The 24,723-nt window shown below is 45.9% G+C and overlaps 1 protein-coding gene across 2 annotated transcripts in view; it reads left to right on the plus strand.

The window, feature by feature from the left end:
* The window catches only part of RYR3 (ryanodine receptor 3), a 563,985-nt gene that overhangs the window by 363,970 nt on the left and 175,292 nt on the right, over positions 1-24,723 (plus strand). For both annotated transcript variants that reach the window (XM_029237020.1, XM_029237021.1), the window contains exons 31-36: positions 682-845; positions 4,039-4,204; positions 10,144-10,230; positions 10,640-10,866; positions 12,574-13,369; positions 16,354-16,554. In XM_029237020.1, the coding sequence (XP_029092853.1) occupies positions 682-845; positions 4,039-4,204; positions 10,144-10,230; positions 10,640-10,866; positions 12,574-13,369; positions 16,354-16,554 (1,641 nt within the window). The remainder of the gene's footprint in view (positions 1-681; positions 846-4,038; positions 4,205-10,143; positions 10,231-10,639; positions 10,867-12,573; positions 13,370-16,353; positions 16,555-24,723) is intronic.

Consider the following 24,723-nt stretch of genomic DNA (forward strand, 5'->3'; position numbering starts at 1 on the left):
AGAAAAACAATAAATGTGCTCAGTTTCATAAAGAAAATGATGAAGCAGTCACTTACCTCAATGCTTTAGTTGTTATGATAACACTGTGATACAATTCACAAGTTGTTACAATGCCCACCAAGAATGGCTTTAATTTTCAGCCCTGCCTGTCTCTGAGTCTGATGACCACACAAAGTACGTTTGGCCACATTGTGGGCTTTTTCTTTTGTAGCATCTTTTTCAAGACTTAAAAAAACTTAGACTTCCTGCAGAATTGGAAAGTGTAGCCCGAGTTCTCTAACCCCCGGCCCCCAGGGCAATTTCATGGCTCTTCTCTCTGAGGGCAAAGGTGTGCCTGGCTCTCCCTAGCAGCCCTGGTACCCAGAAGAGGGTTAGGGTTCTGTGCTGACCATTCTGAGTGGCTGCCCCTGATCTAGGCAGCAGCATCTTCTGGGCAGAGGGTGGTATATTAGACGCCTGATATTTTAGGCTAAAGCACAACAGAAAAGGAAAAAATAAGGAAACCAGATTCTCTCATCAACTCTTCACTCAGTCGAGAGTGTAGTGCAGTACACCCCCAGAACAGTGTGTGCTTTTTAAGAAAAGGGAGTCAAGGGGGCTGCTGCATCATTTCTGCCTCTTGAGCCCGCTCCCCGCAACAGGGGCGGGGGTCACTCACGCCCCCCTGTGGTCTCTCCCCAGCAGTGCTACTACGCAATTCGCATCTTTGCTGGACAGGACCCCTCCTGCGTCTGGGTCGGATGGGTGACTCCCGACTATCATTTGTACAGTGAAAAGTTTGACTTGAATAAAAACTGTACCGTGACTGTTACTCTGGGGGACGAAAGAGGCCGGGTCCACGAAAGGTAAGAGGACTCCTGAGGGGCAGGGTTGGCCCTCCCCCAGCGGTCTTTTTCCCTTCCCCTCACACCCCAAAGAAGGAAACATCAGCCTCTATTATAAAGGGAAAATGAAGCACAGGCTTAAAATCCTTAAGTAAATGGCAGGGGTGGGGGAGGACTATGGTGGGAGAAGCGTTATTAGCCAAAATAAAGGGCAATTTCATCACGTGTATAAAACATGACCCAGGGATGGGAGATACAGATGGACAGTTGGGAAGCCTGGGCTCCCTCTCAGACTCCGTGATTTCTAGGCAAGCCCCAATTTCTACAACATAAGAACAAGACAGGGCTTCCCTGGTGGCGCAGTGGTTGGGAGTCCGCCTGCCGATGCAGGGGACGCGGGTTCATGCCCCGGTCCGGGAAGATCCCACATGCCGCGGAGCGGCTGGGCCCGTGAGCCATGGCCGCTGAGCCTGCGCGTCCGGAGCCTGTGCTCCGCAACGGGAGAGGCCACAACAGTGAGAGGCCCGCGTACCGCAAAAAAAAAAAAAAAAAAAAAAGAACAAGACAGTGAAAAATCCCTGGGTGCTTGAGGGAAGTCAATTGCAGAAAAGAAGAAGATGTACCACGTCACACAGCAACTCAGGATAACTCAGAGCTTCTCATCCCAAAAGTTTGTAATGGCTGAAAGCATAAAGGACATAAAAGAGACATGGCAAATTTATAAATAACCACTGAATAGAAATTAGGGATCTTCAAGGAAAATGTTTTAGGCACACCCATCCCCTCCCACTGGTCCATTGGTACTACCACCAAGGAAGGATCTTTAGCCAGTGATGCCCCAGAAATGAACCAGCAGACCATGCCTTATTTCTACCTAAGTGAGATTTACTAGAGTCCTTGCCCATATGGCAGGCTTGTATAGAAATGTAATAAGTTGTTTCTCATGATAACTTTATCCCTACAAAGTCAGGGGTGTTTTGCTCTTCAGATGCTACTGGCTCATCAGAGGCCAGTGGCCCGAGGTCAGACGCAATGGCTGTTTTCTGGGGGACCATTGTTGGTGGGTGGTTAAGAGTACAGACTTTGGAAGCAAACCGCCTGCGTTTTAAACTGGGTTCCAGTACTTACCAGAGGTGTGACTTTGGACCTGTTACTTAACCTCCCTGGGTCTAAATTTCCTTATTTATAAAATGAGAATAATAGTTCTAATCTCACAGAGTGTTATGAGGATTAAGTGAGATGATACATAGATAAGAGCCTACAACAGTGCCTCAACTCAAGTACTCAATAAACAGCACTCTTATTACCATTACTGAATGTTCATCATGTTATGAGGCCCAGAGTAGATGCTATAACCAGATGCAGCATCTGGTTTGGTTTAAAGGAAAGTATGCGAAAGCAGTTGACCACTCCAGACTTTGCTCTTCAGCCAAAAGAACAAAAAGCACAGTCTCATCCCAGCTGGGTCTGTTGCTCCAGTTTGCTCGCTCTGCCATGCCAGACTGATTATTTTATCTGAGCCTCAGTGACCACATTCATTGTGAAAATTAACTGACACATGGGCACCTAGCGTAAGACCCAGCAGGTAGCAGGTGCTCAGTAACCCTTAGTTCTTTGTCTTTTGCAGTAACTAAACACAGGATCGATTTTCAGATGTTTTCAGGCATTTCAAACATGGACCCTTTGAAATATGACAAAAGTGTGGCACTTCACACTCCTGCAGCTTCTGTACCTTATTAATTGAATCCTGTAGTCATTAGTGTACTTCGTACTTTAATCACTGAAAAGAAGTAATGACATCGCCACAGTTTAACCTTAGTGGAAATCTAGCAATGGCTATAACTCTTTGGAATGAGCAATTTGCACTGGCCCTGCCTGAGGGCATTCATCCTGAGAAACCAGCCTGACTGGTGCGCAGAGGGGAGTCGAGGGGAGGAGGTGAAGGAATGCTTACAAACGGGATTTCTAGTTGTCTGGGAAAGTGATGGACTTCTAGAACCGGAAAAAAACTGGGAGAATTCTAATCAAACTCTGGGCTTTCCAAGGCCAGATCAGATTGACCTTAGGAAGTTTAAAGGGGCTGCTCTAGCATCCCGTATAGAGTCACTCTCTCCTTTAGCCTGAGACAAATCACTTGGCGTTACTTTAAGCAACCGGGTCCCTCAGATGAGCCACACCAGGACTGGGCTTAGGAAGAGACATACCAGCTGCCTCCTGCCCGCAGCCATCGTGAGGGGCTCTGGGGATCCACATAGCACTTCTCCAAAGCCCACCCAGGGTTTGAAATCTTACCATTAAAAAAACAGGCTTTGGGGCTTCCCTGGTGGCACAGTGGTTGGGAGTCCGCCTGCCGATGCAGGGGACACGGGTTTGTGCCCCGGTCCGGGAAGATCCCACATGCCGCGGAGCGGCTGGGCCCGTGAGCCATGGCCGCTGAGCCTGCACGTCCGGAGCCTGTGCTCCGCAACAGGAGAGGCCACAACAGTGAGAGCCCCGCGTACCGCAAAAAAAAACAAACCAAAAAAAACAGGCTTTGGATTTTAAAGGCTTTTTAGTTATTATAGTTGGCTTTTAAAGCTAAATGCCTATGGTGGAGTTTTCTTTCTGGGGGGTGGTAGCCAGCTAGCTGAGAAAGGGACCCAGGTTGGTAGGTGGTGAAGAGTGCAGGGGGCAGGGCTCCAGGGAGCTGGGGTGGGGGGGGAGGGTAGTACAGATAAGGAGGTGGGAGGCCATCAGAGACTAACTTTATCTACTTTGCAAATCTTCCTGGGGCCCAGGCCTGCCATCCTAGGGAATGTGGGCCTGAGTTCTCAAATGTCAAATGGCCTTTTGCCCCGGCACTGAAATGGAACTCAGGACACAGAGCTTTTGTTCCTGCCTCTTATACCAAATTCCTCTCTAAGTCCACCTGAGGTAGTCATCCTCTCTGCACCTTTATCTCCCACTTCTAAGGTGGGAATACTACCGTCCCCATCATCTGTTTCAGAAACATGAATGGATGATGAGCCAGGAAACAAGTTGCCTGAACACTCTGCTCTGTGAAGCAGATAGAGTGCCACATTCCTAAACTGAGTGAATTCATTTAAGAAAAAAAAATTATTCGGGGCTGATTGGAAAGCTTCATTGGAAGCTTTGGGGGCATTTCAATCCTGAGTCTTGATTCCAAACCGCCCCCAGTGCAGAGTCTGTGCTTTTTCTTCTCTCTGGCTCCTAGTGTGAAGCGCAGCAACTGCTACATGGTCTGGGGTGGGGACATCGTGGCCACGTCCCAAAGAGCAAGTCGCAGCAACGTGGACCTAGAGATCGGCTGCCTCGTGGATCTGGCAATGGGCATGTTGTCCTTCTCGGCCAACGGGAGGGAACTCGGCACCTGCTACCAGGTAGGGGCGGCTCCTGGGGCCGTGACAGCAGCATCCCCGGCCTGGTGCTCAGGGCACAGCTCCTCAGTCTTCTCCATATGTGGCATCGCCACCACAGCACATGGAGTTGATGTACCCACGTGGTCCAGTGCCATCTAGGAAGACAAGAGTAAAGTGACTTCCTTTTGTTCAGAGAGGGAAAGATCTCATTTACTGGTTGATCAGAAATGCTGGTCATCCTTCTAGAAGATAAGAAGGCTTTTCCTTGGTGATGGGCTCTAAAAGGTTATTTGTTGGTTCCATCAATATTTCTTGTGCAACTTTCATGTTACCTACACTATATAAGATGCAAAGTTTACAAGGTCAACAGAGATACTCCTCACTTTAAGAAACTTCTGTGCTCAAAATATAAACCTATAAAAACGGATTCATCTGCCAGGGAGTATTCCCTTTGCAATAAAAGGTTATTCTCATTCACTATGGCTTCTTTACAGGGTGCTTTAAAATGCATTTACATAAATAATTTATTTTTCTCTTTCATTGGCTATGAACTTCGACAGAACTACTTGGGGAAGCCATTAATTATACCCACGTAGGTTTACCCGCCATTAACCACAAGAAGCCTAATCTCCTTTAAGCTTCATCTCTGATGGCCAAGTAAGCTTGGGAAATGCCACAAATTATATCCTCCTTTGGAAGTTTCGCAGTGAGTGTTAGTACAGGAAAACTTTAAGAAATGCTTCAGAAAGAAACCTAGCCAAGGTTTCTTTCTCATATTATTTAACCAAGAAGAGCTTTTTTTTTTTTTTTTTTAACAATTAGTACTCTTCTATAAGCCTAGAGTTCTACAGAGCATACTGTGAGACAGGCTAAGTTAGGAAGTCAGATTTCCTTCTTGACACTCCAAGGGTAGAATGGAGAGCCTCATGTACGTGTGGATAGAGTGTTATCCGAGTTCAAAGAAGGAAGAGCCTGCTCCCATTGAGAGTGATCAAGAAAAGGTTTATTACAGAGAAGTCTTGATTTTGAAACAAAGAATTCTTCCAGGTGGAGAGAGAGGAGTGTACTAGATTGAAAGAATGGCACAAGAAGCGTAATGGAGACGGGGGCATAGTGTATGTTTGAGGAACGGTGGACAGAATAGAATGGGTTATGGTTCATAGTAACAAATTTGGGAAGGTAGGGAGGTATTAGGAAGAAATGTGGAACTCCTGAAGAGTTCTGACCAGGACAGTGGCAGGCAGCGTCCAGGGAAGCTTACCCAGCTACAGCAGACTAAAAGCATCCGGCTCCTGTGTAAATGGCTAAAACCCCAGATTCCAGAATCAGCCCCAGGTTACAGCCTCTGGGCTGAAAAGCCCCTTGGCAGCAAGTGTCTGAAATGTTAGGTGACCAAAATCAGATGGGCAGAGCCCTTCCTGGGGGCCAGGGACGGCCTGCTGGTGTGGCGGTCCTCTCCAGGACCTCCTGCAGTGGGTAGCCCCCTGCACACCTCCTCTTCCTCCTGGGAAGAAGTGGAATCATCACGACCACCAGCAACCGGGACCCCACCAGCCGCTCCCAGGAAGAGGCCTCTGCACAGCCAGGCTTTGAAGTATTCTTCCGGTACTTTCTCATGATTCCACGTTCCCTTCCCCACCAGTACCGAGAGGAGGCTTGTGTACATTACTGCCGTCCTTCAGAATCCATTAGCTTTTTCCCATTAACTTTTGAAATGAGTTTGACTGAAGGGTCCTCCCTGAGCTACAGAGAGCTCCAAAGCATCTAATCACTTTTAAGGTCCCTAAATAAATAAATAGCCCATGGCGTCTGCGGCAGCAGTGACTTGCCTGCTTCAGGAAACAGCCCATGATGGTGAGAAGATGTTACAACAAAAAGCAGAACACATTTGTATCCCATCTTTCACACAGTAGTTCCCGGATGACACGGGGCTGGTCAACCGTCTGAGCTGCATATTGACACCCGCACCCCAGGATGCCTGGCGTGACTCCATATGCGTACAAATCCTGATGACTCTGCTCAGGGGTCCAAACCCACTCCCACCCTGAGGTGGGAATGGGGAGGAGGTCACGACTCTGAGCACGGGCCCTCGGGAGGCTCATACCCACCCAGCCCCCTTCTCATTCCCGTGAGACAGTAACGTGTCCAGCCATGCGTCTGGGCTCCCAGCAGTGGGATAATTGTTATTCTGCAGCTGTAGCCATTTTCATTTTTCAATCATCTTAAGAGGAGCAGGGCAGCAATATTTATATACTGGCCTTCCATTCAGAAAGGACCAGTAACCAAAATAATGAGAGGAGGATTCTCTCAAACAATGTTTCTAGACCTCCCCATTAAATACTGCTATGCGATTTGAAAAGCTTTTTCTGTCTCACTTAATGTAATCATGGGAGAAATGAGAAATAAAATGTATGTACAAGAGATACTCCTCAGTTACTGCCACTCCAGCCACACTGCTCCGAGAGCAGAGCCAGCCGTGAGATTCCGATTTACGAGAGGGGTTACCCTTCAGTTCAGGCTAGTTCCTATGCCCTGACCTTCACACGTGATTAGAAATAGAATGTCTGTCATTGCAAAGACAAAACATAGCACCCAGTGATAAAAGGTACCTTAAACACAAAGGGAAGAAAGTCCATGGCACTTCGTGGCAGCCTCAAGTCTGGGCTCACTGCTTATTCCATTAGAATGCAGCCTCCCCTTCCAGAATGTAAGCTCCTTGAGGGGAGAGGCCATCTCTCAGGTTCACTGCTGCATCCCCTAACACATGAGACGGTACCTGGTACCTAGTGAGTGCTTGCTAAGTGTTTATTATCAAACTGACCAACTCGGCTGGGAAGCCACTAGTTTTTTAATTGCTGCCTAACAAGTTACCACAAAATTAGCAGCTTAAAACAGCATCCACTTATCATTTCATAGTTCTGTAGATTTGACTGGGTTCTCTGCCCAGGTTCTCACAAGGCCAGAAATCAAGGTGTCGGCTGGAATGAGCCGTCTCTGTCCTGAGGCTCTGGGTAGAATCCCCTGCAAGCTCATTCACGTTGTCAGCAGGATCCAGTTGTGGTTGTAGGCTGAGGTTCCAAAGTCCCCATTTTCTTGCTGGCCAACCCCTCTCTGCTTCCAGAGGTGCCCACATTCCCTCTCATGTGGCCCCTTCCATCTTCAAAGCCAACAAGGGTGCATCTGGTTCTTCTCGGGCTTCAAGACTCTCTCTGATTTTCCCCTCTGCCCCCAGCAGGAGAAAACACCTGCTTTTTTTTAAGGACTCGTGCAATTGGATTAGGCCCACAAGGATATTCTGTCTATCTTAAGGTCAGTTGGCCAGTAGCCTTACTAACATCTGCAGAAACCCTTTTGCCCTGTGACATACACGATCGGGGGACTAACCCCAGGGGTCAGGAGGGCCGTCTAGTATTCCACTTACCACACCACCAGTTGCAGTTTCTCTCCTTATGTACACCCATCAGGAGCTCACCCTTCTTGTTATTTTAGTGGTTGAAGAGACGTTCCCGTTGTTCATCGTGGTGGGAGTGTACCCTGCACGGTAGAAATAAACCCATCCCAGGGCACCCATCCTAGATGCTTTCAAGGACCTCCTCTCTGCAAGGAGGTTTGAGGAGGGCCCTGGCATTTGACTGGGTAGTTTATGAAGTTTGCAGGGGCCATTCCTGAGGGACCTAAAAGGGTACCACCCTCTTCAGCCTGTCGCTCCCTATACTGGTACAATTTAGCTCAGCAAAGAAAACCTCTGGCTGAATGCATTTCTCTCTCTCTTCACCTGGCTGGTCCAGGTGAAGTTTTCTCAGCTGCCAGCCCTCTGCTTGCTTCAAGTTCACACATTGTTCTAGATGTTACCTGTTGGGTATTTGAGAAATCTGGGGCCAGACCAGAGATGAGTCTTGCCTTGTGGCCAAAGTCACACAGCATCAAATCAGAATTTCCCATATGTGTCTCTCACCCATGAACCCAGATCCTGGCACAAAGAAGGTATGTGATAGGCATTAAATGATTGTTGAATGTCCTTACCAAAGCTTATTTCAGACATAGCCTAGGCAGTTCTAGCAGCCCCCTCCCTACCTGTTGGTTTTACTGGCATCATCCCTTCACATCATCCATGGGTACCTGAAGCATCAGGTAAAAGCAAATGTTTTATCTGAAACATAAGCCTACCACAGTGTGCTCAAATGACATGTGCTGGGTGCACGCCTGGGGTCTAAGCAGTCTGGCCTCTTCATCGTGAGCCGACGATAGCACTGGACCAGACAATCTTTTAAGTCACTTCCAGCCATAAAAATGTATGTTTATAATTCTTATGTCTAAATGCATTGAGGAAGTTCATTATTTACAAGAAGCCTGTAACAAATATCCCGGCAGAAAGGAAAACTGCTCTATTCATTTTCTATCGCCTGATAAATTGCCACAAACTCAGTGACTTAAAGGCATTCATTTATTGTCCCACAGTGTCCACGGGTCAGGAGTCAGGGCACAGCTTAGCTGGGTCCTCTGCTCAGCATCACACAAGGCTGTGGTCAAGGTGTCAGCCAGGCTGCATTCTTTTCTGGAGCTCGGGGTCCTTTTCTGAGCCCACATGGTTGTGGGCAGAATTCATTTGCTTTCATCTGTAGAACTAGGGCTCCATTTCTTGCTGGCTGAAGCCAGGGGCCAACCACTCTCAGCCCCATGAGACCCCCCTGGAACTCCTGTCACGTGGCCCTCTGGCAACATGGCAGTTTACTTCTCCGAGGCTGTCTGGACCATCTTCCTCTCCCATCTGCTGAGATGGAGCCTTCTACAATGTAACCCAATCAAGGGCATGACAGTCGCTTTTTGCCATATTCTGTTTGCTGGAAACAAGGCACAGGTTCTAGGAGAGGGGATTGTACAAGAGGGTGACTCATTGGGGGACACTTTTAGGGTATGTTCCCAATACCCAACAGCTCCTAATGTGACGGGTCAGGAGAGTTGCAAGAATGTCCTAATGTCTGAATTTGCTTAAAGGCAAAGGGCTTTAGTTGGTGGAATTAAAGTTCCATTTCTTCTTCCGTGGTCCTCCGAGTCTGATCAAAAGCCCGACGTCAAGGTGAGCCAGGGATAAGTGGAGCCCCTGATGTCATAAGTAAATCAATCCACATGCCTCATCTCAGTGGCAGCTAAAAGGCAGTTGGTGAATCCTGCACCTTTTAATGTAAGAACTAAAATCATGGAGAGTGAGGAAGGGGTGGAGAGAAGTCCAGAGGAACCAAGTGAGAGGGAACGGTTTTGAGGGAGGAGAGAGGCTCCAGGAGCAGCCTCTTCATGTAATTCCAGGGAAGCGCCGCGTGGTCCCTGCCTGCAAAGTGGGCTCTCAAGTGGGGGCACTTTTCCCTTCAGGGACACTTGGCAACTCTGGAGACATTTATCAGTAGGGCTGGGGTTGCGACGCTCTGCTGTAGGTCCCCCCGGCTTTGCCTGACTGACGCCCATGTGCCTTGAGAAAGAATACTGAAGCCACCGCACCACCCTCCCTTGTCACCTTCCAGGGCAGGAGTGATGGATGGTGGTGCTTGCTGTGGGCCTGCGGGGGGGCGGTCTCCGTGCTCCGTGAAGAGCCAGCGCCTCAGCTTGTTCTGTGACCAGAGCAGGCACTGCCTTCGGTGGCCAGTGGGTTGCTCCCACCTGTGACTGTCCCCCTGAGCACTGCAGAAAGCTGCTGACTTTGGTTACCCGAGAGAGGAAATGAAAGGACGTGAGATTGTTCGGCCCCGGGTGGAGAGAGGAAGGGAGTGTTGAAGGTGGGAGCAGTGACAGTAGCTATGGTTAGGCACCGGGTCTCTGGGAATCTCTGAGCAGTGGGCAATCAGCAGCCCGTTAACTGCCCTCTTTCAGCTCAAGTTGGAGTGAGGGTGTTGATTGAAACACCCATGACTTAGCCCCCTGTGGGTTTATAATTCTGGGCAAACATCTGGATTTGTTTTGGTTTCCAGGTGGAGCCCAATACCAAGGTGTTTCCAGCGGTCTTCCTGCAGCCTACAAGCACCTCTTTGTTTCAGTTTGAACTTGGGAAGCTGAAGGTATTTATCTGTCCCCTCATCTAATGTCTGTGACATGAGGGGACATGCTGACCATTAGGGGGAGAAGCTCAGGCCTGAGAAAACCGGGAATCTGTCACCTCTTGCTTCTCATATGCCTCCCAAACGTCTACACTTCCACGTGAAATTCATGCAACAGTAAATAGGTTCCCATTTTCCCCTTCTCCCACTTCTGTTGAGTACCGAAAGAATTAATGAATGTTCACATAACCCATTATGTCAGGTCTTCATTGATGCTGGTGAAGCCCTCGCTGGTCCCTGGATGCATTTATCTCTTTTTAATGTATGCTCATCCTTTTGGTCAACATGGGCCAGGTGCATTGTCCAGCCACTGAGCATCTCTGTGTTGCACGTGTGTTCTCCTCCCTGATGCCTTTCTGCCTTGCCCCAGAACGCCATGCCCCTGTCAGCAGCCATATTTAAGAGTGAAGAGAAAAACCCCGTCCCGCAGTGCCCACCACGGCTGGACGTCCAAACCATCCAGCCCGTCCTCTGGAGCCGCATGCCCAGCAGCTTCCTGAAGGTGGAGATGGAGCGGGTGAGCGACCGCCATGGCTGGGTGGTGCAGTGCCTGGAGCCTCTACAGATGATGGCGCTCTACATCCCCGAGGAGAACAGGTAGTGGGGGGGTCCAAAGAGGAAGGGCCGGGCCCGGGAGGCAGGGAAGCAGTACCCAGCAAGCCCAGAAGGGAAGGAGGATCATCCTCATTGGCAAAGGGCCCCAGATGACTACTGATTGCCCCGAAGCCTCGGTTTCTCTTCTTTCCCTTCCCCACTTTGATTATTCACTCAGAAACAGCATGATATTCACAGTGATGTGCCTGCCACGGGGCTTTCACTGTAGCTCCGAGTACCTGCACTCAGGGACATTTCCATGCGTTTAATTAAAAGCCCTAGCATGGCTCAGAAATAATATGTTATTGATGGCAAGAAGGGGAAGAATGAGGCATGCCTAGCTTGCTTGGAGAACCAAGAATCAGGCTCCTGGTCCCCACTCTTTAAGAGGTGCTCCTGGGGCTTCCCTGGTGGCGCAGTGGCCAATGCAGGGGACGCGGGTTCGTGCCCCGGTCCGGGAAGATCCCACATGCCGCGGAGAGGCTGGGCCCGTGAGCCATGGCCGCTGAGCCTGCGCGTCCAGAGCCTGTGCTCCGCAACGGGAGAGGCCACAACAGTGAGAGGCCCGCGTACCGCAAAAAAATAAATAAATAAAAAATTAAAATTAAAAAACAGAGGTGCTCCTGGATTATGGCCTAGATTCAATTCTAGCGCTATCACTTTCTGGCTGCGTGGCCTTGAGTGAGTTACTCATGCACTCCAGGCCTCAGCCTTCTCATCAGTACAGTGAGATCAATGCCCACCCAAAGGATTGCTGAGAGAGAAAAAATGAAGTTGTGTAGGGAAAATCTAGTTCAGTTTCTGTCCATAGAAAAAATTAAGTAAGTTTTATTTTTATGGATGTTATTACCCCTTGATCTCTTGGACTGAAAAAATAAAGCAATAGAGGATGGAGGTGTTTGACACCGGCATAGCTCACATTTAGGTATTCCACTGGGTCATGGGCAGCAGAAGGGCAGGCTAGTGTAGGGAAGGAGCAGCAAAGACCAGGAGACCAGCCAAGTAAGCCAATTGCAAAGTGTCCTCAGGTTCTCAGTGAGAAGCAAGACAAAATGGAAAAATCTAAGCAGAGATCAGAGCCCCGGGCCCCCGCACACAAGGGAATAATACACAGCAAATAGATCTCTACAGTCAGGATGGAGAAAGTGAACTGGCTACCTGACTACGCCAACTCATCACAGGTTGGAAGGCGTTTCCTCTCTGGACAAGAGCGCGGGTGTGTGTTTGTTTTCAGGAAAAGGATAGCCCCATGGCTGATGGTAAACTGGAGATTCCATAGATGAGGCAGATGGTAAATTGATGGGAGGGCTTTAGCTACGTCTTCTGAGGGGCTCTTACATCAGTAAACAGAGGATCCCCTTGAGCCTACAAATAAGAGGACCAAGTCACCTGTCATGTACCTGAATGTTTTCAGTTCTGAGTTGGGTTTTTCCCTAATAGTGGGGACTTTGATATTTGGTAAGCTAGTGGCTTTTAAGTCTTACAGACTTTTGAGACCCTCATAGTTAGAAATGGTGGATTATCAGGAGCTGGGATATGGACCAGAACTGGGAGACGAACGATAACCCGTGAGAGACTCCTCCAGGCTTCTACCCTCTCTGCCTTCCTTGGCTCGGGTGAGATGCATGGGGATTCCGAGGGTCAGCGCTCTGCTGAATTCTGGCACAGTTTTCTCCCCCTGGAGTGGTTGATTGCTTGTCTCCTCCTCAGGTGTGTGGACATCCTGGAGCTCTGCGAGAAGGAGGACCTCATGTGGTTCCATTACCACACGCTGAGACTCTACAGCGCCTTGTGCGCCCTGGGAAACAGCCGGGTGGCTTACGCCCTGTGCAGCCACGTGGACCTCTCCCAGCTCTTCTATGCCATTGACAGCAAGTACCTCCCCGGCTTCCTGCGCTCCGGCTTCTATGACCTTCTCATCAGCATCCACCTGGCCAGCGCTAAGGAGAGGAAGCTGATGATGAAGAATGAGTACATCATCCCCATCACCAGCAGCACCCGGAAAATCCACCTGTACCCGGACGAGTCCAAGAGGCATGGGCTCCCTGGGGTGGGCCCGAGAACATGCCTCAAGCCAGGGTTCAGGTTCTCCCCCGCCTGCTTCGTCATGACCAACGAGGAACGCCAGAAGCAGAGCCCCGAGATTCCCTTGGAGCTTCTCAAGACGAAGGCGCTGAGCATGCTGACGGAGGCAGTGCGGTGCAGTGGGGCTCACATCCGGGACCCCGTCGGGGGGTCCGTGGAGTTCCAGTTCGTGCCTGTGCTGAAACTCATCGGAACCCTGCTGGTCATGGGGGTGTTTGACGATGACGATGTTCGGCAGATCCTCCTCGTCATCGACCCCTCCGTGTTTGGGGAGCACAGTGGGGACACACAGGACGGAGCAGAGAAGGAGGAGGTGACCCAGGTGGAGGAGAAGGCTGTGGAGGCTGGGGAAAAGGCCAGCAAGGAGGCTCCCGTCAAAGGCTTGTTGCAGACCCGATTACCGGAGTCCGTCAAGCTGCAGGTAACTCGGGGCAACCAGCATCCTGCCCTTAGAAAGAGCTGGGGAGGGTGAGAGTGCAGCCTGGTGGTGACGCCAGGACTGTGGGCATTGGCTTGAATGTGGAGTGTAGCAGAGATGCTCAGGGAGAGCGCCCACTGGTCCTGCTTGTTTCGGAGCTGGAAGGTACTCCCTAAGTCTCCCCAAACCAAAACGAAAATACCAGCCCTCGTCAATAAAGCGTGTGCTTTAGAACTGTTTTTCTGGTCCCAGTGATGGATTTTCCCTGGTCTTCTCTCCTGCCCTTTGGGACTGAAGCGCTCATCTGTGACATCTTGTCTGGAGACGGGGAGGAACCTTTGGCCGTGGAGTTGACCAAAGGAACTGGCTTGTAGAATGAGCACATTCATCAGCTCCTCCCATTTGTTGCCGTGCTGCGATCACAAACCTGACGCGCACCTGTTACACTGGCGCTCAGAGAAAGTGCCGTCTGCGCTGGGCGTCCTGCTCACTTAGAGCTGCCCCCTCGCGCAGCTTAGTCTTACCAGACGTAAGCTCGCATCAGTGATGCACTGAAGAGGACGGTGACTTTTGTCTTCTCAGCACTGAGAAGAGAGAAATGAAAACAAATAGAGGAGAAATTAACACAACACTGTAAATCAACTAGACTTCAATAAATTTTCTAGAAAGTAAAAAAAGAGAAAAGAAAAGAAATAGAGGACAGCAGTTGATCTTAGTGGAGTGACCCTGGTTCAGGCATCCCTGGATTTCAATTCCTGTGCCTCAGCCACTTACTAGCTAAATAAATTTGCCAAGTCAGTAGCCCATCAGTCTTGACTTTATGATTTGTAAAATGTGGATGATGATATAGTAAAACATAATATTAAAATATGTTGTTAAAAAATATAATTTGAAACATATTTTACCATAAAATATATTATAAAAAATAATCTGGGCTTCCCTGGTGGCGCAGTGGTTGAGAGTCCACCTGCCGATGCAGGGGACACGGGTTGGTGCCCCGGTCTGGGAAGATCCCACACGCCACGGAGCGGCTGGGCCCGTGAGCCTGCGCGTCCGGAGCCTGTGCTCCGCAACGGGAGAGGCCACAACGGTGAGAGGCCCATGTACCACAAAAAAAAAAAAAAAAAATCTGCAGTCGAAGCTCTCTTATCCAATATGATGGGATTGGTAGGTGGCCATTTCATCAAAACATTGAATATAGAGGAGAAGTACAACAAATTTTACATATGTACCTTAAATATTTTATTAAAACATAGAAATGTGCTATTCTGATAGAGGGCCAAGACCTCTTCTTTTTTTTTTTTTTTTAATAATTGATTTTTTTTTTTAAAAAAGCTGTTACCTCAAGACAAATGTAAATGAAAACAAAAATTACCAAAACCTATGGGATGCAGCAAAAATAGAAGAGGGAAGTACATTGCAATAAATGTTTACATTAAAAAAAGGAGAAAGATCTCAAATAATCTAACTTTTTACCTCAAGGAGCTAGAAAAAGAACAAACCAAGCCCAAATTTAGCAGAAGGAAGGAAATAAATATTAGAGCATAAATAAATGAGATAAAGGAGAAAAACAATAGGAAAATGTCAAAACTAAGAGTTGGCTTATTTTATTGTAACTTTTTAACTCTAAAATTAAGAAAATAAGTATGCCTGCAGTAGCCAGTTTAATTGAAGCAGGTATCTATATGCACATGATTTGGGGCAAGACCTCTTCTTTAATGTGAGTCCCTGACTGGCACATAGCGTCCCGTCTTTTCCGTGGATGACATCTGTCATGCACCATCTATGATTACAACTTTGGGGTCTTTAAGGTAGGCTGCAGATTTAGAGGTAATTGAAAGCAACCTGAGTGCAAAATGCTTCTAGATTTTTATGATTTTCCCCAACTTTTTATAGTTGTCTAACTCACACTCAATTTTAGCATTTTTTTTAAAAAAAAAACTCGCCTTTCACAGATGTTCCCTAGTCATTCAACTTAGTTTTCCTATTTCATTCACCCACATGACTTTAAATGTTGTAGTTATAATCACAAGTAGGACGAGCATAAGCTCTGGGTCCCAGTTTAACTGGCTGGAGCAGAGGTGTGCAGATGTGCAGAGACTGTCCTGCTAGGTGACAGCACCCCACCACCAGGGGCTTGTCTGTGCCCAGACACACTGGAAAGTGTTCTTGCTCCGGGCGCATAGCCTCAGCGGCCATGGCTCACGGGCCCAGCTGCTCCGCGGCATGTGGGATCCTCCCGGACCGGGGCATGAACCCGTGTCCCCTGCATCGGCAGGCGGACTCTCAACCACTGCGCCACCAGGGAAGCCCTGGAGAGTGTTCTTTAGTCACGTGTGATGGGTTAAGTGGAGGTGGGTAAATAGAACTTCTGCTTTAGTAAAAATATGAGGAACACACATAAAGTATGGCAAGTGCCTGGCACAGTGTCTGGCACATAGCTAGTGCTCAATAAGGTATGGCTATTTTTTTCTTATTAGTATAAATTCTAATGGCGATAAGATTAGTTATAACAATCGATCATAGAAAAACAGTGCTGATAAACAAAAACAATGAAAGATGGGGAGGGAAGCAGAAGTCCCTCTTTCCCATCATCCAGCACCAGAAGATGTCAGGAAGGAGACCCAGTGCTCATATGTACCATTCAGTGGTGGTTTCCATACTGAGCTTAGAGCCCTGGGAAAACGCTCTCCTACATGCTGTTCTCTGTCTCCACAGGCAGACACGCTCTGTGTTTAATGAGCTCATTTTCCTGTTCTCCTGGCTCAGCGGTAAAGAGCTGGGCTCTGGGTTCAAGTACTAATCCAGAGTCATCCAGTAATGGCCAACTTGGATTCCAGTAATAGCTCTATGATTACTGTGTGACACTGGGCAAGTTCCTTCAATCGCCTAAGTCTCAGTGTTACCATCTGTAGAATGGGGATAATAGCCGCTTCACCAATGTACATGAAGTATTATTATATTCACGTGTGTGTACACTTTTGCAGATGTGTGAGCTCCTCAGCTATCTCTGTGACTGTGAGCTGCAACACCGGGTGGAGGCCATCGTGGCCTTTGGCGACATTTATGTCTCCAAGCTCCAGGCGAATCAGAAGTTCCGCTACAACGAACTCATGCAGGCCCTGAACATGTCTGCGGCCCTGACTGCTCGGAAGACCAGGGAGTTCCGCTCACCCCCGCAGGAGCAGGTGAGAAGCCCCTTCTGAGCCTCCATCCCATTCCTAGGAAAGAGCTTGAACCCGACAAAGCAGGGTACACAAAGCCTTCCTGGGAGGTTGAAAGACCCCGGCCAGCACCAGGAGACAGGCTAGTCCTGTGCTGAGACAACTGGGAAGCCTCGGCCAGCTGTCTTGGGTGGAAAGATAACCTTCCAAAACCACACACAGAGCCAGGCTTCCTCCTTTCCGTCGCTCGCTCATGCCACCACTCCTGTCTCTGTTAGGATCCAGCTTCTACCCCTTAGAAGCATTTCTGTCCAGTCCTTCCAGAAGTCAGAACTCTACTCTCCAGCAGAGATCAACAGAATGTGGTCCACATTTCCTGACTCGTGAGGGCGGGTGCACAGTCTTCCTTGACCAAGACCCTCTGGAATCCCCCCACCCCAGCCCCAGGAAGCCTGGAGGGCACGACATGGATGAGGGAGTCCTCTCCTGGGATGTGTTGTCTCCATTCTTTGTGCTACCCCACCTCGTAGTCAGCCTCATCCAGGTTGAAAGGCTGCTTTGAAAAGAATGAAAATCCTGGTGAGAAACTTGCAGATGAGGGAGGGACAGCTTGTAAAATAATGGTCTCCATTCGTCGCTGCTGCTTGGCCGCTCACGTGTATCCTGCAGGCCGTTTGTCACAGCTCCCTCAGTTTCAAAAGACAAGATAGATCTTCCAGTGAAGAAATTCATTTTTTGTCGTTGAAACCAAATCTTTGGGTCTTACATGTATTCAATAAGCAGCCTATCCGTAAATTGTTGTCGATATAATTACCACCATTTTGTAACAATGGCGAGGCCACCACAGCATGGTCCGATTACGTTCCTACAACCTAGTTTATAGGCTATAGATACTTATAGTGGCTTAAAAATGAACCACCTGTCTTGGCTTTTTAAGATTCCTTTGAATGATACTGGCCTTGATACAGAGCAGACAGAGCTTCACATCTCTTTGCTAGAGGCAAAATGCAAAGGCCCTGTGGATTGGTGAGAGCAGGTACTTTGCACTGTGGTGAGGAAAATGCAGTGAGTGTGAATTATTCTTGAAGGCTTTACAGATGTTGTCAGGCTGCTTTTGGACTGGCAACAGGTGCGAACATTCCCTATTTCCCTGGGCAGAGGCTGACTTGTATTTGTGAAAAATGGGAAGGTGGATGAAGTGGTTATTAAAACACTGCTGTTGGCTTCAGAGCCTGGCTCCCATTCCAGCTCCACCATCACTCACCGGGTAGTCTTGGGCGCATTACTTCTCTTTGTCTCTCAGTTTCTTCAGGCTGCAAAATGTGGATAATGTTTGTGAGAAACCTGTGAGATAATTCATTTAGATTGCTTAGCAGGTAATCTGTCAGGCAGTAAACATTCTGTAAGTACTACAAGCTCTCATTAGTTTTAGTGTCAGAGGTATTTGCATTTGCTTCATGCCATGTACTATGACCTTCTGTCAGTGAGCCAGTGACTAGAGTTTCTGCATGTTTTCTGACATCTCCTCAAGCCAGCCGGGACTTGGTTGTCCATCTGACACCGTCATCCCCATAGACACAGCTCATGATCCTGGATCCTAGAAGGGCCCTGCTGGCTCCACCCTCTTCTAGCCCCATTCTGCCTCCTTCTCTTCTCTTCTGTCTTCTTTGGGACCTACGATCACTTCCTTCTTTAGCCTTCTAGACAGTCCTCTGAACGATCATTTCAGAGCCATTTCAGAAGTCTGTATCTCAAGAACTTGAGCAGACCTCAGAACCCCTGGAAGGCTGAATAAAACACAGGTTGCTGGTCCCACCTCTAGGGTTTCTAATTCAGTAGGTCTAAGGTAAGGCCTGAGAATCTGCATGTTTAGCGAGTTTCCAGGCTATGCTGATGCTGCTGGTCTAGAAATGAAACAAAAGCAGGGACCCTGTTACCAAATTCAGCTGTCCCATCTGCCACCCCTCGCAGAGTATTCATTGCTAGAAGGAACCTACCCATAGAACTTGCTGAGTAATTACGAATTTAATATTGATAAAGGATATGGAGGGTTTCAATTTCAGGACAGAGGAATGCAAAATCACTTGGACTAGAGGATACATAGGAATTAGAATTTTAAAACAGTGATATGATTACCTCATTCTTCTGTAACCTGTGAGGATAAAATAGAGGTTTTCAGCCCTATATCCATACACTGTTCAGAGAGATGAAAAACACATACTTGGGGGATGTAACTAAGTACAAAAGTAGAGAAAGCGGAGATTAGTCCAGTGATTGTTGGCAAATTAGCCAAGCACAGCTTGCAAGCCTTTCACTTTGAAAAGGACTTTCATTAAAGGGGATGACCTGGCAGAAAATTCAGTTCACTCCCCTTTTGGTTACGCCCTGAGGGCTGATGGACCACTTGCTTCCTAAGTGTTCCAACAAAAGAAAGATCATTCAGTAAGAAATTAACTTTCAGATTCTTGAAATCAGACCTTCAGATCTGATTTTTATTTAATAAACAACCCATCCATATATGTTGCTGATATAATTACCATAATTTAACATTGTGGAACAACCACAAAAATCACTTTTCCAATCTGTTTTATCAATATTATTTTATTACAAACAATACCTCTACCTTCTGCCAGAAACTTGTTTGCAGCAGAAGCTTTGAAAAAGGATCTTCCTAACAATATTAAATAAGGTTCATGGTTTAATAAATGAGACTGTAAATTTTTTTCACCTAGATATCCTAAACAAAAGTAGAAAATACCCCTTTGCCTGGTGTTTGGGTTACTCTGCCTGACACAGCAAAATGGACAAGATTACCTCTAGCTATTACTTCAGTGCCTCGAGATATTCACTAACCTGGGGTCATGGGTCTGTGGAAGAATTTAGACATCCAGAAATCTTAGTGACAGCTTTATTTTCACCAACTTTTCATTAATTTCTAAGAGCATTTCTTTCAATTATTGATATAGGCAGCAAAGCAAGTACCTAACCTTGTCACCCATAGAAATTACATATTTTTTCATATCATATTACAGAGTTCTAATACCTTGAAATATCATTTGCATTCATCACTACTTCAAGATCACAGTGCATGTGAGACCTGCTGCTAGATCTTTTTGTATATATGTTACTGTATCACAGATTTGTTTTTTATCATCTTGATAACTAGATTGCAGTATAATTGTTTCTCTTTGTAATCCTCTCTGTTTTGTTTTAGGTATTTAAAATATTAATCTGAGAAAAAATCCATGGGTTTCACTAGACTGTCAGAGTGGTCCATGGCACAGAAACAGTTAAGCATCTCTGACACAAAACTATAGAGGAAAAGATGACAGGCTGGCTGCAAAACATAAAACCTACATGTCAAAAAAAATTCTGTAAACAAAATTAAAAGCTCACTAAAAACTGGGAAAAGTATTTGGAGTATATATTACCGAGAGTTAATAAACTGCAGATGTGCAAAGCACTCACCGATTAATTTTTAAAAAGATAATCACACAACAGAAAAATGGAGGAAGAACATGGATGGAAAATATATAAACTGTGAGATTAAAACAGTCCTTCTGTGTGGAAAAGCAAAGTTCAACCTCACCAATTAAATGCAAATTAAAGGAACAGAGGGCTTCCCTGGTGATGCAGTGGTTAAGAATCCGCCTGCAAACGCAGGAGACATGGATTCGAGCCCTCGTCAAGGAAGATCCACATGCCGCGGAGCAACAAAGCCCCTGCACCACAATGACTGAGCCTGCGCTCTAGAGCCCACAAGCCACAACTACTGATCCTACGCTCCACAACTACTGAAGCCCGTGCACCCAAGAGCCCATGCTCCACAGCAAGAGAAGCCACTGCAATGAGAGGCCCACACACCGCAACGAAGAGTAGCCCCGGCTCACCGCAGCTAGAGAAAGCCTGCGCACAGCAATGAAGACCCAACATAGCCAAAATTAAATAAATAAAATTAATTAATTAAAAAGATTAGGACTGTTTTAAAAAAAAGAAAAATAAAAGAAACAGAGATATGACATTTTTCACCCATTAAATTGGAAACTATTTGAAAATATGTTAACTCTCACTACCATAATGGAGATGGCAAAGTAATACACACTCTTGTATAAATTTGGTATTAATGCAAATTGTTGTGAGCTTTCTGGAGGGCAGTCTGGCAATTAATATCAAAAGCCATTAAAATGGCAGCTCCAGTTGGAATTACTGGGTGGTGCATGCCAACGTGACTGTGCTGGTAGTGAGAGGTGCTTGGGTCATGCAGAGGCCTGTGGACTTTGCAACGGTCCCGCAGAGACTTTGACGTAAGAAAAGGCCATGCAGCTGGGAGGGTCTTGGTGCTCCGGCCGGGTGTCAGGCCTGAGCTGCCAAGGTGGGAGAGCTGAGTCCAGGACATTGGACGACCAGAGACCTCCCAGCCCCGTGTAATATTAATCAGCGAGAGCTCTCCCAAAGATCTCCATCTCAATGCTAAGACCCAGCTCCACCCAACGGGCAGCAAGCTTCAGTGCTGAATGCTCCATGACAAACAACTAGCAAGACAGGAACACAACCCCACCCATTAGCAGAGAGGCTGCCTAAAGTTAGACTAAGATCCCAGACACCCCAAAACACACCACCAGACGTGGCCCTGCCTACCAGAGGGACAAGATCCAGCCCCACCCACCAGAACACAGGCACCAGTCCCCCCCTTGCCAGGAAGCCTACACAAACAACTAAACCAACCTCACCAACTGGGGCAGACACCAGAAATAAGAGGAGATACAAACCTGCAGGCTGGGAAAAGGAGACCCCAAACACAGTAAGTTAAACAAAATGAGAAGACAGAGGAATATGCAGCAGGTGAAGGAGGAAGATTTTTACCCACCAGATCAAACAAATGAAGAGGAAATAGACAGTCTACCTGAAAAAGAATTCAGAGTAATGATAGTAAAGATGATCCAAAATCTCAGAAATAGAATGAAGAAAATTCAAGAAACGTTTAACAAGGACCTAGAAGAACTAAAGCACAAGCAAACGATGAATAACACAATAAGTGAAGTTAAAAATACTCTAGAAGGAATCAACGGCAGAATAACTGAGGCAGAAGAACAGATAAGTGACCTGGAAGATAGAATAGTGGAAATAACTGCTGCAGAGCAGAATAAAGATAAAAGAATGAAAAGAATTGAGGACAATCTCAGAGACCTCTGGGATAACATTAAATGTACCAATATTCTAATTCTAGGGGTCCCAGAAGAAGAAGAGAAAAATAAAGGGTCTGAGAAAATATTTGAAGAGATTACAGTTGAAAACGTCCCTAACATGGGAAAGGAAATAGTCACCCAAGTCCAGGAAGCGCAGAGAGTCCCATACAGGATAAATCCAAGGAGAAACACGCCAGGACACATATTAATCAAACTATCAAAAACTAAATACAAAGAAAAAATACTAAAAGCAGCCAGGGAAAGCAAAAAATAACAGGCAAGAGAATCCCTATAAGGTTAACAGCTGAACTTTCAGCAGAAACTCTGCAAGCCAAAAGGGAGTGGCAGGACATATTTAAAGTGATGAAAGGAAAAAACCTACAACCAAGATTACTCTACCCAGCAAGGATCTCATTCCGATTTCATGGAGAAATTAAAACCTTTACAGACAAGCAAAAGCTAAGAGAATTCAGCACCACCAAACCAGCTTTACAACAAATGCTAAAGGAACCTCTCTAGGCAGGAAACACAAGAGAAGGAAAAGACCTACAAAAACAAATAAAAAACAATTAAGAAAATGGTAATAGGAACATACATATTGATAATTACCTTAAATGTGAATGGATTAAATGCTCCAACCAAAACACACAGACTGGCTGAATGGATGCAAAAATAAGACCCGTATATATGCTGTCTACAGGAGACCCACTTCAGACCTAGAGACACATACAGCCTGAAAGTGAAGGGATGGAAAATGATATTCCATGCAAGTGGAAAACAAAAGAAAGCTGGAATAGCAATACTCATATGAGGTAAAATAGACGTGAAAATAAAGACTGTTACAAGAGATAAGGAAGGACACTACATAATGATCAAGGGATCAATCCAAGAAGAAGATACAACAATTATAAATGCTTATGCACCCAACATAGGAGCACCTCAATACATAAGGCAATGCTAACAACCATGAAAAGGGAGATCAACAGTAATACAATAATAGAAGGGGACTTCAACACCCCACTTACACCAATGGACAGATCATCCAAACAGGAAATAAATAAGAAAACACAAGTTTTAAATGACACAACAGACCAGATAGATTTAATTGATATTTATAGATCATTCTACTCAAAAGTGACAGAATACACTTTCTTCTCAAGTGCACATGGAACATTCTCCAGGATCATATCTTGGGTCACAGATCAAGCCTAGGTAAATTTAAGAAACTGAAATCATATCAAGTATCTTATCTGACCACAATGCTATGAGACTAGATGCCAATTACAGGAAAAGAACACTGTAAAAAATACAAACACATGGAGGCTAAACAATATGCTACTAAATAACCAAGAGATCACTGAAGAAATAAAAAAATACCTAGCAACAATGACAATGAAAACACAATGATCCAAAACCTATGGTGTGCAGCAAAAGCAGTTCTAAGAGGGAAGTTTATAGCAATATGATCCTACCTCAAGAAAGAAGAAAAATCTCAAGTAAGCAACCTAAACTTACACCTAAAGCAATTAGAGAAAGAAGAAGAAGAAAAACAACAACAACAAAAACCAAAACTAGAAGAAGGAAAGAAATCATAAAGCTCAGATCAAAAATAAATGAAAAAGAAATGAAGGAAACAATAGCAAAGATCAACGAAACTAAAAGCTGGTTCATTGAGAAGATAAACAAAATTGATAAACCATTAGCCAAACTCATCAAGAAAAAAAGGGAGAAGACTCAAATCAACAGAATTAGAAATGAAAAAGGAGAAGTGACACTGCAGAAATACAAAGGATCATGAGACATTACTACAAGCAACTATATGCCAATAAAGTGGATAACCGGGAAGAAATAGACAAATTGTTCGAAAAGTACAATCTTCCAAGACGGAACCAGGAAGAGATAGAAAATATGAACAGACCAATCACAAGCACTGAAATTGAAACTGTGATTAAAAATCTTCCAACTAACAAAAGCCAAGGACCAGGAGCCTTCACAGGTTAATTCTATCAAACATTTAGAGAAGAGCTAACACCTATCCTTCTCAAACTCTTCCAAAATATAGCAGAGGGAGGAAGACTCCCAAACTCATTCTACGAGGTCACCATCACCCTGATACCAAAACTAGACAAAGATGTCACAAAAAAAACTACAGGCCAATACACTGATGAACATAGATGCAAAAATCCTCAACAAAATACTAGCAAACAGAATCCAACAGCACATTAAAAGGATCATACACCATGATCAAATGAGGTTTATCCCAGGAATACAAGGATTCTTCAGTATATGCAAATCAATCAATGTGATACACCCTATTAACAAATGGAAGGACAAAAACCATATGATAATCTCAGTATATGCAGAAAAAGCTTTTGACAAAATTCAAAACGCATTTATGATAAAAACCCTCCAGAAAGTGGGCATAGAGGGAACCTACCTCAACATAATAAAAGCCATATATGACAAACCCACAGCCAACAGCATTATCAATAGTGAAAAACTGAAAGCATTTCCTCTAAGAGCAGGAACAAGACAAGGGTGCCCACTCTAACCACTCTTATTCAACATAGTTTTCAAAGTTTTAGCCACGGCAGTCAGAGAAGAAAAAGAAATGGAAGGAATCCAAATTGGAAAAGAAGTAAAACTGTCACTGTTTGCAGATGACATGATACAATACATAGCGAATCCTAAAAATGCTACCAGAAAACTACTAGAGCTAATCAATGAATTTGGTAAAGTAGCAGGATACAAAATTAATGCACAGAAATCTCTTGCATTCCTATACACTAGCAATGAGAGAACAGAAAGAGAAATTAAGGAAACACTCCCATTTACCATTGCAACAAAAAGAACAAAATACCTACAAATAATCCTACCTGAGGAGACAAAAGACCTGTATTCAGAAAACTATAAGACACTGATGAAACAAATCTAAGATGATACAAACAGATGGAGACATATACCATGATCTTGGATTGGAAGAATCAACATTGAGAAAATCACTGTA

The sequence above is a fragment of the Monodon monoceros genome, unplaced genomic scaffold (assembly GCF_005190385.1).
Source record: "Monodon monoceros isolate NGI ecotype Baffin Bay Population unplaced genomic scaffold, NGI_Narwhal_1 Super_Scaffold_21, whole genome shotgun sequence".
NCBI lineage: Eukaryota > Metazoa > Chordata > Mammalia > Artiodactyla > Monodontidae > Monodon > Monodon monoceros.